Source organism: Myodes glareolus, chromosome 10 (assembly GCF_982192425.1).
Source record: "Myodes glareolus chromosome 10, mMyoGla1.1, whole genome shotgun sequence".
Taxonomy (NCBI): domain Eukaryota; kingdom Metazoa; phylum Chordata; class Mammalia; order Rodentia; family Cricetidae; genus Myodes; species Myodes glareolus.
In genome coordinates this window covers 23,970,405-23,983,758 of record NC_142035.1, presented here as the reverse complement: position 1 = coordinate 23,983,758, position 13,354 = coordinate 23,970,405, and the positions used below count along the sequence as shown (strand labels likewise).

General features: G+C 40.9%; 1 protein-coding gene across 3 annotated transcripts in view; it reads left to right on the top strand.

Annotated features, from left to right (window-relative positions):
- The window catches only part of Itch (itchy E3 ubiquitin protein ligase), an 84,615-nt gene extending 71,261 nt beyond the window's left edge, over window positions 1–13,354 (top strand). For 2 of the 3 annotated variants that reach the window (XM_048431534.3, XM_048431535.3), the window contains exons 23-25: window positions 3,208–3,304; window positions 9,187–9,259; window positions 10,890–13,354. In XM_048431534.3, coding sequence (XP_048287491.1) covers window positions 3,208–3,304; window positions 9,187–9,259; window positions 10,890–10,989 — 270 coding nt within the window. In that variant the 3' untranslated portion in view covers window positions 10,990–13,354. Of the gene's footprint in view, window positions 1–3,207; window positions 3,305–9,186; window positions 9,260–10,869 lie in introns of all 3 variants that reach the window. The other variant, XM_048431536.3, reaches the window with a different exon arrangement.

Below are 13,354 nucleotides of genomic sequence, written 5' to 3'. Positions count from 1 at the left end.
ACAACAAACTAAAAGAATAAGATGGGCCAGAGAGATGGTTAGCCCGTATGGGGTGCCTGCTGCCAACCCTGCTGACCTGAATTTGAACCCTGGGTTGCAGGAGAGAACCAGTTTCTTCTGAAGTTGTCCTCTGCCCACCATATGCACTGGGGCGCTCCCGCGCACACACTCAATGAATAAAATGTGTTTATAGACTTAAAAGAAAATAAGAGCAAGGGCCAGGCAATTTAGAGTATTTGTTGCTCTTGCAAAGGACCCAGGTTTGATCTTCAGCATCCACATTGGTGCTCACAACCATTTGTGCTTCCAGTTCCAGGGACTGGTGTTTTCTTCCCTTCTTGGTCACTTATACACTCGTGGTACACATACATAAACTCAGGCACAAACACACAGAAAATATGTTCCTTTTTTCTTCTTCTTTTTATGAAAAGGGAACTGACAAGATGGCTTAGTGCGCCAGGGCACTTGCCAGCAAGGGTGATGACCTAAATTTGATCCCCAGGACCAACCCGGTACTATGAGAGAACAGACTCGTTTGATTTGTCCTCTGACTTTCACGTGCACTTGGTATCACTCCCTCCGCACAAAGTCACACAAAAAAGAGTCATTTCAAAAATAGGGATGGAGGGGCTAGAGTGATGGCTCAGTGGTTAAGAGCACTGGCTGTTCTTCCAGAGGTCCTAAGTTCAGTTCCCAGCAACCACATGGTGGCTCACAGCCATCTGTAGTGAGATCTGGCACCCTCCTCTGGTGTGTGGGCATACATGGAGGCAGAATGTTATGTCTTAAAAAAAATAGGGCTGGAGAGATGGCTCAGCCTTTAAGAACACTGACTACTCTTCCAGAGGTCCTGAGTTTAATTCCTAGCAACCACATGGTGGCTCACAACCACCTATAATGAGATCTGGTGCCCTCTTCTGGTCTACAGACAGGATACTGTATAAATAAATCATAAATAAATAAATAAATAAATAGGGCCTGGAGAGATGACTCAGCATTTAAGAACACTTACTGCTGTTCTGGAGAACCCATTGGTTCCTAGTATCCATATTAGTGACTCTGAAGTTCCAGGGTATTCAGTGCCTCTGACCTCCACAAGCACCTCTACTTACTAGTGCATACCTACATGTAGACACACTCACCTATACATAAAATAAATGACTGATGCTCAAAAATCTTTAATTGTTAAGGAAATACAAAATAAAATCCCACCTCGATAGGACTTTGTACACATTAGGAAATAGGAGAGGCATAATCTTTGGTGAACATGTGGAAAACTTGAAACCCTCATTCAAAAAGAGTGTAATGTACTAAAATGGCAAATAGTGCTGCAGTTCACCAAAAAGGTAAATATAGCCAGCCAGGCAGGGTAGCCATATCTCTGTAATATCACTTGGAAGGAGGAGGATCAGGAGTTAAAGGCCAGCCTCAGCTTCATGAGACCTTGTCTTAAAAACAACACAAGAGCTGGGCAGTGGTGGCACACACCTTTAATTCCAGGTCTCAGGAGACAGAGGCAGGTGGATTTCTGTGTTCAAGGCCAGCCTGGTTTAGAGTGAGTTCCAGGACAGTCAAGGCTACATAGAAATCTTGTCTTGAACTTCCCTCCTCCACCAATTAAAACAAAAACACCAAAAACCAAAACAAGACCAGTTTAAATATACAGTTATACATGACTTACCAGTTTCACTCCAAAAGAATTAAATCCAGAGACCCAAGCAGATAATAGTGCTTTATGCCGGTATTTAAAACAGTGTTGTTCCAGCTCACCCAGAGGCAAAATGAACCTATCTGCATATTAATGAATGAACAGAAGTAGTTTGTACGCATAATGGAAATAACTTAGCCCTAAAAATGATTGAACCTTTTGATGCACGTTACAGTGTTGAGGCTTTAAAGCAGTATGAATTTGAGCTGGACATGGTATGTAATCACAGGTTTTAGCCCAGTGGCTCTCAACCTTCCCAGTGCTGCGACCCTTTAATACAGCTCCTTATCTTGTGGTGACCCCATAAAATTATTTTCATTGCTACTTCATAACTGTAATTTTGCTAATGTTATGAATCATAATGTAAATATTTTTTGGAGATAAAAGTTTGCCAGAGCGATTGTGGCTCATAGGGTGAGAACCACTGTCTTAGAGGCTAGGCAAAAGGATTATGAGTTCAAGAGAAGCTGTGGTTACTTAACAGCCTGTCTTAGAAGTAGAAAAAACATGAATTTTGTGCTAGAGATATAGCTTACCTAGCAGGCTCCAGGCCCCAAATTCAGTCATAAAAACTGAGGCTGGGGGAGGGATGTTCAAGAAATAATCAGGGGCTAGGGACATAGCTAAGATGTAGAACACTTGCCAAGTGTACACAGGCCCTGGTCAGTTCCCTGCACTAAGGAAAAAAGCAAGTTTTGAGGCCTGGCTTGATGGCACATGTCTGTAATCTCAGTTCTCGCGAAGCTGGAGGAATACTGCAAATTCAAGGCCATCCTGGTCTACAAAGTAAGTTCCAGTACAGCCAGTGCTCCACAGAGAAACCCTGTCTCTGAAAACAAAAGAAAAAAGGAAAGAAACACAGAGATGAAATGAAATTATTGACAGGAAACAGATTAGTGGCTCATGCCTATAATTCTAGCCCTTAGGAGAGTCTAAATGGTGTTTTTGGAATGTTAGTACATTCTCAGCTATATAACAAGTTTGAGGCCAGTCTGGATTACATAAAACCCCTTTTCAAAAAATAACTAAATAAATATTGACATTAGTAAATAGGGGAACATATTCGTTACAAAAGCATATTTTCACTCAGCCAAAATATGCTACAGGATATAAAGATCTGCTAGAAACCTTATATTTCTGGATACATGTGACTTACAAATACCCTAAAATATTTAGAAAAGGGTTATTGCATTTCATGAGCTTGATCTGATTTGTTCATGAAACCAAGAAATTTATTCATACTGGACGTTTGTGTCCTATGTAACCACAGGAATGTGCTATAGGACAGACAGGTCTAAGGGGAATGGGAAAGGCTTCTCTAGAACAACAGAGCCAAGAGCATTCAGAGATCTATCCTGAGGTCCAGTCAAGGATGCTGCTGAGGCTCTGACAGGTTCAGTGTCGTTGACACCCAAGTTCATTTAAGAGTTAAATGATCATTTTCTGTCTTGTTCAGCTGTAATGTGACTTGCATCTCTCCTTGAATGTGTTGTTAACAGTTTGTTAAGGAGATCGATAACGAGAAGAGGATGCGACTTCTGCAGTTTGTCACTGGGACCTGCCGCCTGCCCGTGGGAGGCTTTGCTGACCTCATGGGTGTGTATAAAGGGTTCTTCTCTGTAGAGAAGACTGTTGACCTTCCTGCCCTTGGCTGATTGTATGTGCAGCTTATCAGAAACAACAGACAGATGTAGTTGTTCTTAACTGTCTACTGATGACCTTCACTTTATGGACTGGGAGATGACTTTTTAGTTCTTACCTCAGTAAGTTTTTTTTTCCTGTTTTTAAAGACACAGTCTCATGAACCCTAGACTGGCTTCAGAATCACTATGTAGCCAAGGAGAACCCTGAATTCCTGACCTCCTGCCTCCATATGTATGTTTGATAAGAGCTGTGTTAGAAGATATATCTAAGTAGACAAATACTTATTTCTGTTTGGGGGCTACCCTTATTCTTCATTTATTTATTTATTTATTTGTTTATTTGTTTATTTATTAATTTATTTAATGTGCGTTATAGGAGACAGCTCCTACAAGGTCAGCTAGGGTTCCTGGATAGGGAATCCTTGAGGCCAAAGAAAAGTTAGAAGAAACAGGAGACAGGATAAAATCGGGAGGTCTGTCTGGTCATGCCGAAGCAGCCAAACAGCCCCGAGTTTATTTCAGAGCTTGCTTATGTATAAAGCAGAACAAAGCACAGCACAGCCGGTCAGTCAGTGTCTGACCACAAGACCATCCCTGTCCTTCAGTGAGCGGCCTCCTCTCCATCTTGTGCTTGCAGCTCAGAAGCAGCCTTACTTTCTATCTTGATGTTCCTGAGCTTTATCTTCAGCAGTATACTGTCTACTAGATAGAGTGTTCTTTTCTCTCAGGCTAAATCAGAAGTCTCTCACAGTCCTCAAGGTTATATATATAAAAAAAAAAGTAGAGCAGGCAAGCTTGAACTCAAAGGACTTAAGTCAGAAATGATTCCAGATGAGTCACGTGGATTCCCACAATCCATCCCCCCCTTTTTATTACATTTTAAGGACCTTTCAGAGCTCCTCAGAAGACTGCATCTGCCTTGGGGGTTCCTTACTGTACTCTAGTCTTACCCGTCATGGGAAAATGGATCCTAGAGATCCAGCTTTTGTCTTAGGTTGAAAAGAGGCAAAGAAATCTCACTTTCTTTGACTGCAAGTCTCTGGTGTCAAGTTTTTAGGGAAGTGTGACTTTTACTCTGTGAAGTTTTGAGCCCACTTTTCACAGTGAGTTTATAATCAGCTTGAAAACTATAGGTAAGCAAATTATGTCCCAAAGAGCATAAGCTCCAAAAACTGCAATACTGCTAAGAAGTGACGTAAATGCTGACCATGATGGAACAGTCTTTTTAAATTGTTTTAGAATATCTTTAACTGCTTTTGATGTATCAAAATTTATTTCAGCATTTTTGAATTTTAAATTCTCTTGATGTAATTTAGCCAAATCTAAAGATTCATTAGAATCATGCCAGATTCCCCCACAATGTGCTTTAATTCTTTTTCACCCGGTAGCACTTTTATTATACACAAAAGATGTATCACAAATCCATTCATAGTTAGCATGGCATTTTACTGGACTCTGGATTTTAAGCTTTGGAGCTTATCCCCTAAAGATTGTACCACATCATCATACAAGGCATTTAATTATTTATATATGTCTTGTGTCTTCAGTGTCAGAAATATTCTTAGGTAATTGATTAACAAATCCTGCATTTTGAATAGACAGACAAAGCCACTGAAACAACTGCAGTAATAGTCAGCATAACAGCGAGAGCAGAAATTCCTGCTGCAGCTAATCCAACAGCATATTTTGTCTACCTGAAGCTTTTTAAATTTTCATCAAGCCATGGATCAGTTACTTCACAGGCAACATTACAAAAGAAGGTTATTTTTACATCAATACATGGATATGATCATCCACTTGAGAAATACAGTTAGTCAAAAAACAATCAGGGCCTAAAACATTAAACAGAATACCATTTTTGGAGAGTTTTATCTCTCCAACCAAACGAACATAAGGTATTTTGACACAAGCCAAAGCAGTTGCTTTTAGGGGGCAACGGGTTTTGAAGAACTGGATTGTCCTGCCATCTTCCCCATGGGAGCAACAAGTTTTCAAGTTTAAGTTTGTGGGAATTTTGTACTGGAATAGTAAATTTTAGCTGGCAGTCCTTGACCCCAAGTTTATGCTGTAGACAAAGGATAAGAGTTGCTATAGTCTTCTTGATTTTTAGACCAGTCAAGAATGTACTACAATGTCCCTACATCACGCAACTGCTTGGTTTTTTATATTTACACCGTGCAACTGCTGATACTCCCAGGATATACTTACCACACCTCCGATCACCCTTGGAATCTGCGGTGTCCCTATGAAGACACCCCTTCCCAAAAGGCCCCATGTTGGGCACCACCTGTAGGAGCCAGCTTCTACAAGGTCATCTAGGGTTCCCGGATAGTGGATCCTTGGGGCTAAAGAAAAGTCAGAAGAAACAGGAGACAGGATAAAATCGGAGGGGTTGTCTGGTCATGCCGAAGCAGCCAAACAGCCCCGAGTTTATTTCAGAGCTTGCTTATGTACTTATATAAAAGCAGAACAAAACACAACACAGACGTTCGGTCAGAGTCTGACCACAAGACCATCCCTGTCCTTGGGTGAGCGGCCTCCTCTCCATCATGTGCTTGCTGCTCAGAAGCAGCCTTACTTTCTATCTTGATGTTTCTGAGATTTATCATCAGAAATATACTACTAGATAGAGTGTTCTTTTCTCTTGGGCTAAATCAGAAGTCTCTCATAGCCCTCAAGGTTATAAAAAAAAAAAACAACAAAACTTGGACTCAAAGGACTTCTTTAAGTCAAAAATGACTCCAGATAAAAACTGAGTCACATGTGGGCTCCCACTGTGCATTGGTGTTTTGCCTCCATGTATATATGCCTGTGGAGAATGTCAGATTTTGGAACTGGAGTTATAGATAGTTGTTAGCTGCCATGTGGCTGCTGTGGAATTGAACCCTGGTCCTTGGAAGAACAGCCAACCACTTAACCATCTCTCCAGTCCAGCCCCACTTGTTCCTATTTTTAAGAACATATTTGAGTTTAAGAAAGATAATTCTCTAAGCACTGGAATATCGCCAGGTGGTAGAGGCACATGACTTTAATCCCAGCACCCGGAAGGCAGAGGCAGGCAGATCTCCGTGGGTTCGAGACCAGCCTGGTCTACAAGAGCTAGTTCCAGGACAGGCACCAAAAACTACAAAGAAACCCTGACTCAAAAGTAAAATTAAAAAAAAAAAAAAAGATAAGAAATTAGCTGGATGTGTTGGCAAATGTCTGTAATCGTCGAATTTGGGAGGTGTAGGCAGAAGGCTCAGGAATCAAGTCATCCTTAACTGCCTTAGCTATATAGTATGATTGAGTCCAATCTGAACTACATAAGACCCAGTTTCAAAACAAAAGAAGCCACAGTGTGGTGGCACATGCCTTTCATGCCAGCACTTGGGAGGCAGAGTCAGATGGGTCTCTGTGAATCAAGGCCAGCCTGGTCTACAGAGTGAATTCTAGGGCAGCTTGGGCATTACATAGAGAAATCCTGTACTGAAAAAATAAAATAAGAAAGAAAGAAAAAATAATAAGCTAAATACAGTAGGATAATAATACACTTGTGAAGTAAGCTATAAAAGATCAATTTGGAGAAAAATAAAATGGATTTTATTTAAAAGTATAGTCCTGGCTGAGTGGTGGTGGTTCACACCTTTAATCCCAGCACTCGGGAGGCAGAGGCAGGTGGATCTCTTGGGTTCGAGGCCAGCCTGGTCTACAAGAGCCAGTTCCAGGATAGACTCCAAAGCTACAGAGAAATCCTGTCTCTAAAAACAAAAACAAAAAAAGTGTGACCCTTGCTGAGCATACGTGAGATCCTGGATTTTGTCCCTAAGAGGAATAAATAAAATAGTTTCAAAACATCTTCTTAGAGAATGGAGTGCTCGTCCTCTTCCAGAGGACCTGGGTTTAATTCCCAGCCACCACATGACTGCTCATAACCATCTGTAACTGCAGTTCAGTTGCCCTTAAGGACTTTTCAGGCACCAGTGACTCACATGGAGCACAGACATACACACAAAATAAAATAAATATAAAATAAATACATGCATGCATACATCTATACATACATCTTCTTGGGGCTATTCAGATGTCTCAACAGATAGAGGTACCCATACAAACCTGATAATTTGAGTTTAATCCCAGGAACCCACATAAAGATAGAAAGAAAGATCCAACCACAGTTTTTTTCTGGCCTCTGCATGTACATGTGCATGCATGCAAGTATACACATACATATATTACTATGCATATAAGCTCATTTATACAAACATACACCCCATACATGCTTTATTATTGTATTTTTGCACAAAATTCTACCACAAGTCAAACTTCTAAGATATTTAACAATTTTTTAAAAAAATAATTTAATTTTATGTGCATTGGTGGGAGTATGTCAGAACAGTTACAGATTGTAAGCTGCATGTGGATGCTGGGAATTGAACCTGGGTCCTCTGAAAGAACAGCCAGTGCTCTTAATTGCTGAGCCATCTCTCCAACCCCCTTAAAAACTTTTTTTTAAGTGGTAAGATACTTTATTATTTGAAATGTGAAAGGGGCTGGGCGGTGGTGGCACATTGTTTGTGAGTTAGAGGCCAGCCTGGTCTACGAGAGAAACTCTGTCTCAAAAAAACAAAAAAACAAAAAAAAAGAAAGAAAAAAAAAGAGAAAAGAAATGTGGAAGGGACTGGAGAGATTGCTCAGTGGTCAGGGGTACTGATTTCTCTTTCAAAAGGCCTGGATTCAATTCCCACTACCCATATGGCAGCTTACCACTGTCTGTAACTTTAGTTCCAGGAAACTGATACCCTCACACAGACATAAATGCAGGCAAAACACCAATGGACATAAGAATAAATAAATCATTAAAAAATTTTTAAAAAAAAGTAACTAAAAATAGGAATGTAGGGTTGCTGGAGAGATGGCTTCATGATTAAGAGCCATTGATTGCAGAATTCATTGTTGCAGAATCCAAAAGAACTGACGGTCTCTTATTCTGGATTTAGTCATTAAGGATAGAGGAAGTCTTGGTGCATGGCTGTCCCATATGCTTAGAACATTTAGTGTCCTGACAGTTTAAGTTCACAAGGCCAGCAGCACCCACTACCAGTCATTCAGACTGCTTCCTAAGGAGCAGTAGTGCCCTTTTAATAAAGCGGCGCTTGTTGCTACTGAACACCACAGCTTCTCTAACAGGAGGGAGGAGGCCAGCAGCATGGAGGGTGAGTGTGTTTAAAGGGCGATTGGATAGGACCCGTGAGCACAGGCCTTACTATTATAGTGAGTTCTCTGGGTGCTTACATTTGAAAAGTTTTGACAGTAGATATTTATGTGTTCTTTTGTGGACGATTACTAATCATGGCATTGTGCTATTCTAGCTAAGGATTGATAAAGCTGCAGGTTTTTTTCTTGGCATACATTAGCAAAATGATTCTCGAATTTCACCACTTGTTGGAAGCACCTGGGAGCTTGTTAAGGTGTGTACCTAAGCTCCTGCCCCTAGAATTGTTGATGCAGTAGGTTTGGAACAGGCCTGTATGTCTGTGATTCCCAATGGCAATGCTGCTGCTAAACTGGAATACATAATTTTCTTTTCTTTTCTTTCTTTTCTCTCTCTCTCTCTCTCTCTCTCTCTCTCTCTCTCTCTCTCTCTCTCTCTCTTTTAGACAGGGTTTCTCTGTGACTTTCAAGCCTGTCCTGGAACTAGCTCTTGTAGACCAGGCTGGCCTCGAACTCACAGAGATCTGCCTGCCTCTGCCTCCCAAGTGCTGGGATTAAAGGTGTGCACCACCACCGCCCGGCTGGGATGCATAATTAAAGGGCTTTGTAATCAACATTTTTTTTGGTTTTCCTGTGCTTTAGGGAGTAATGGACCACAGAAGTTCTGCATCGAGAAAGTTGGGAAAGAAAATTGGTTACCCAGAAGCCATACTTGGTAAGCATAATCAGAAATACAGAAAATAAACTTTTATCCATTTAGCCTCTGGCTACTTATTAGAAAGGAAATAATTTCCCCATCTCTTAACAGTTTTACAGAGGCAGAATTTATGTCTCACAAAATAAATTCCCTTACCTTCTTTTAAAAGATTTTTTTCATTTTTTCCTGGTGGGGGTGCTGGGAATTGAGCCCCCAGGTTCTCTGGAAGAGCAATATGAGCTCTTAACCACTGAGCCATCTCAATAGTGTCCCACCCCCCTTTACTGAGAAAAGATCTCATAACCAAAGCTGCCCTTGAACACCCACCTTCCTGCCTCTGCTTCCCAAGTGCTGGGATTACAAATGTACCAGGCAAATTAACCCATTTTGATCCATGATTTAGATTTACAGAGCAAGGCAGCCAGGCCCGAAGTTGTTTAGAGCCTTGCCCTCCAGTCCAGAGGATCCCGTTTGTGCTCATTTGCCATGAGTGCCTTTCCCTCCCTCTTCAAGTTCAACGTGGGATTTAGAATATGTGAACCCTTTCTCTGAAACAGGAAAGAAAATTTGGAATTAGAATCCTTATTTAGTATATAGTGAACAGAATTCCTGCTCTTTTGGGTTTTCCTTTTTCAGTACTGGGAGTTGAACCCAGCCAGGTCCTGTCACCTCCCAGGCAGCCCTCTGTATCAGAGCTGTATGCCCAGAACTTGTTTTCTGGTTTAAAATGCAGTTTAACCTCATTTCCCAAAATGGACCAAACTAAAAATCAACCAATATTAACTTCAAATATAGTTCATGTTGGAATTCAATCTACTGTCAATCACATTTGGATTTGAACCATTTGTAGGGGTGTGTAGGGGCATGTGTAGCTGTTGGTAGGTTCGCGTGGTTGTGTAGGCATCCCTGTTACCTGTTGGTTATATGTGTTACTAAACACACACTTCCACCCTCCATCTCCAGTGACCAACATTCTTATGTCTCTGGGACTTTGGATTAATTCAAGTACTTTCTCAGTATGGAATCACATCCTTTCTGACTGGTTTATTCTAATAGCTTTAAATGATAGGTTACAGTACATATCACATTTTTTTGTCCTTTTATTTAACCAACTATTTGTTCTGTGTGTCCTTAGGGAATAAACCCAACACCTTAAATTTTGTTAGGCTAATATTTTGTTGAGCCATATCCTCAGCCTTGCAATTATTTTTTTGGATTGACACAAAATAATTGTACATATTTTTATGTGCCTTGGTTTTTGAGACAAAGTCTCATGAAGCCTAGGCTAACTTTGAATTCCTGGTTATCCTGCCTGTAATGCCCAAATCCTGGAATTATAGACACTGAGTAGCGTGCCTAACTATTTATGGATCTGGAGAGATGGTCCAGTGGTCAAGAATATTTGCTGAGTGTTGGCTGAGCACTGGCACTGTGCTGTGCGCTTGGTTCAACTCTACCGCAGGTGGTTGATGTTGCTGTTCCAGTTTACAGAGAAGGCACTGTAGTGACTCTTGGAAAGGTGAGAGCCATTGGGCAAAGGCTGTGGTTCAAGCCCGCGTTATTAGAACTTTAACGTGTTGCTGCCGGGCACTGCCCACTTCTGTCTTTTTCTTCTTCCCTTTCTCAAGCCAGCACTTCTTACTTTCAGTTTTAATCGTCTGGACCTCCCACCCTACAAGAGCTATGAGCAACTGAAGGAAAAGCTGTTGTTTGCCATTGAAGAAACAGAAGGATTTGGACAAGAGTAACTGTTGAGACCTTAGGCCACCAGAGGACAGAGACTCATCTGCAGTGCCTGTCCCTTCCTTCTCTGCCTGTTGCACATCTTATTGTAAACTTGGACTGTGACTAGAGAGTTATCTGAGTGTAAGTAGATTAATACTGTTGTTGAGATTTACCTTCCAGTGATTCTGGATTTCTCCTCAGTGTTTCCAGAAAGCAGATCTACAGACAGTAGTCAGAAACTTACTTAACAAGAGATTTAACACAGCGATGAAATCTCCCTTGACTTATTCCACTAGATTGTTCCCTTAACAACAGTTTTCTGTGTGTCAGTCTTACTTGGGAGTCGGTCTCTTGGTGACTATTGTAACGGTTCTGCAGACACACAGGGACGTCTCCAAAACTGCAATACACAAGTCTTCCTGGTAAAGCCTCTAGCTAGGAGGTGCTCGACAACAGTGCAAGCTCAGCTGCTTGTGCTCTCCCCTCATTTCAGCCTGGCCTGACTGTTGTGTTCATTCCTGGAGCATGAACCTGTGCGTCCTTCTGATGTTATTCCTGGAAGTGACGCAGGACTCCTACCCTTTCTACAAAGTAGTTTTTTTGTCTATTTGAATTCAGGGAAAACTTGGTCCCCGCCGACATAGCTTCATACCTCTCTCCATTCACTTTATAATTATTTGATTGCCTTGCAGATACTAAATTTTACAAACAGTATCAGCACCATAGGTCCTTCACGTTTTAACCTAGAATCAAAATTAATTTGACTGAATTCATCCAAGATCATTTTTGCTTTTTAAATCCTACATATAAATTGAAGGTTAATGGTTTTATCATAATCCAACACCCTGGTTACATTTCATTATTGCTAAGGTATTCATGTTGCAGTCATTTCTAATCCAAACAGAGGTCAGTGGTGCAGTCTTTGAAATCAGGACAATGTCCAGCAGCAAGTTTGTGCTGTCTTCGTATGTACCGCCTCCTCCACACACAGGAGTAGGCGCCTCATCTTACATGGTCCTGCTCTGCAATATTTTCCTTACCCCTAAAAATTCTAGGTTTTCCATTTTTCGTCATGACTCATTGGTTTTAGACTGCTCCTTTAGTAACTGATGAATGCACTTTTATTTTCTCTGTAGTTAATTTACTTTGGCTTAGCTTAGACTGTCAGGGTGGCTGCTGCCATAGATATGACTTTATGGGCAGTGAGATGAAGCCTCAGCCAGTCGAGTCCCTATTGTAGCCAAATCCCAAGAATAGCCTTATAACTCTAACAGGGACTTACGACATGCGTCGGTGGCATAGCATGAACATGTAGCATGAAGCCAAGAATACACAGAGAGTGACAAACCCCTGTCCCATAGGAAAGAAAATGTTTTTATGTCCCTAGCTGCTCTTCTTGTTCTCCTGAACAACATGCGCAGCTGGACTCTTTAACACTGCCATTGTCAGCAGAGACATGCGTGACTCAGCTAGAAACGGCCAGTGAAGGGAAAGCTCAGCTTCTCCCAGTCCTCTCTCCTACCCTGTACACCACAGGAAATCCATGACACCTCTAGAAGCCCTAGTTATTTCCAAAGTAGGATCTCGCTGCCTTTTTGTTGGTAGGGTTAAAAAGTATATATGCTATTGCTTTGTCTTACAGAGCGAATGTCTGCCAACCACCCGTTCACTACATAGGCCTGGACTTTAATATATGGCTATAAATACTAAGCCTTCTACAAAGACCTCCCATTGGATCAAATTCTTGTACTAAAATGTAGTCATCTACCATATCCATAGAGACTTATGAGATTAAGAGATAATGTAAGAAAATAGGCTTTGTTGATTCTGCATAATGCTTCACGATTCATTTTAGGGACCTAGAGATATTATGTGAAAATGTATAAATATCACCCAAAAGGCTTTCTGCCCTATATTTTTAAAATACAGAAGTTATATTTGAAGTAGTCCTGGCCCTAGTTCTATAGGGCTTGGCTATTTAATATTTTTATGGAAGAAATGTTTAGTTCTGGAAAAGGTAAATGCTTGTATATATTTTTGCAGCCCTGGGGTCTCCCAAACTCCATTTCTTCCTTTAATTTAAATGGTCACATGTATATGTCTTCCCTGCTGTGTTAGGAAAATGGGGGCTGGATATCCCAAGAATCAGAGATTATATAAAATAATGCAACTAAACAGCAGACATAAATATTTACCAAATGCTCTAACAGTTTGGTTCAGAATGAGCATTTGGAAATAGGTTTATTGTGTTTAATTTGCGCTTTTCCTTAAATCTGGACTAAGTTGCTTTTAAGAATTTTTTCTCTGTAAGCATTGTAAATGCTAATCAATCCTGTGAAGTTTTTTCTTACTGCATGTTACATTGAAATAAAAACAGAGTAAAATGAG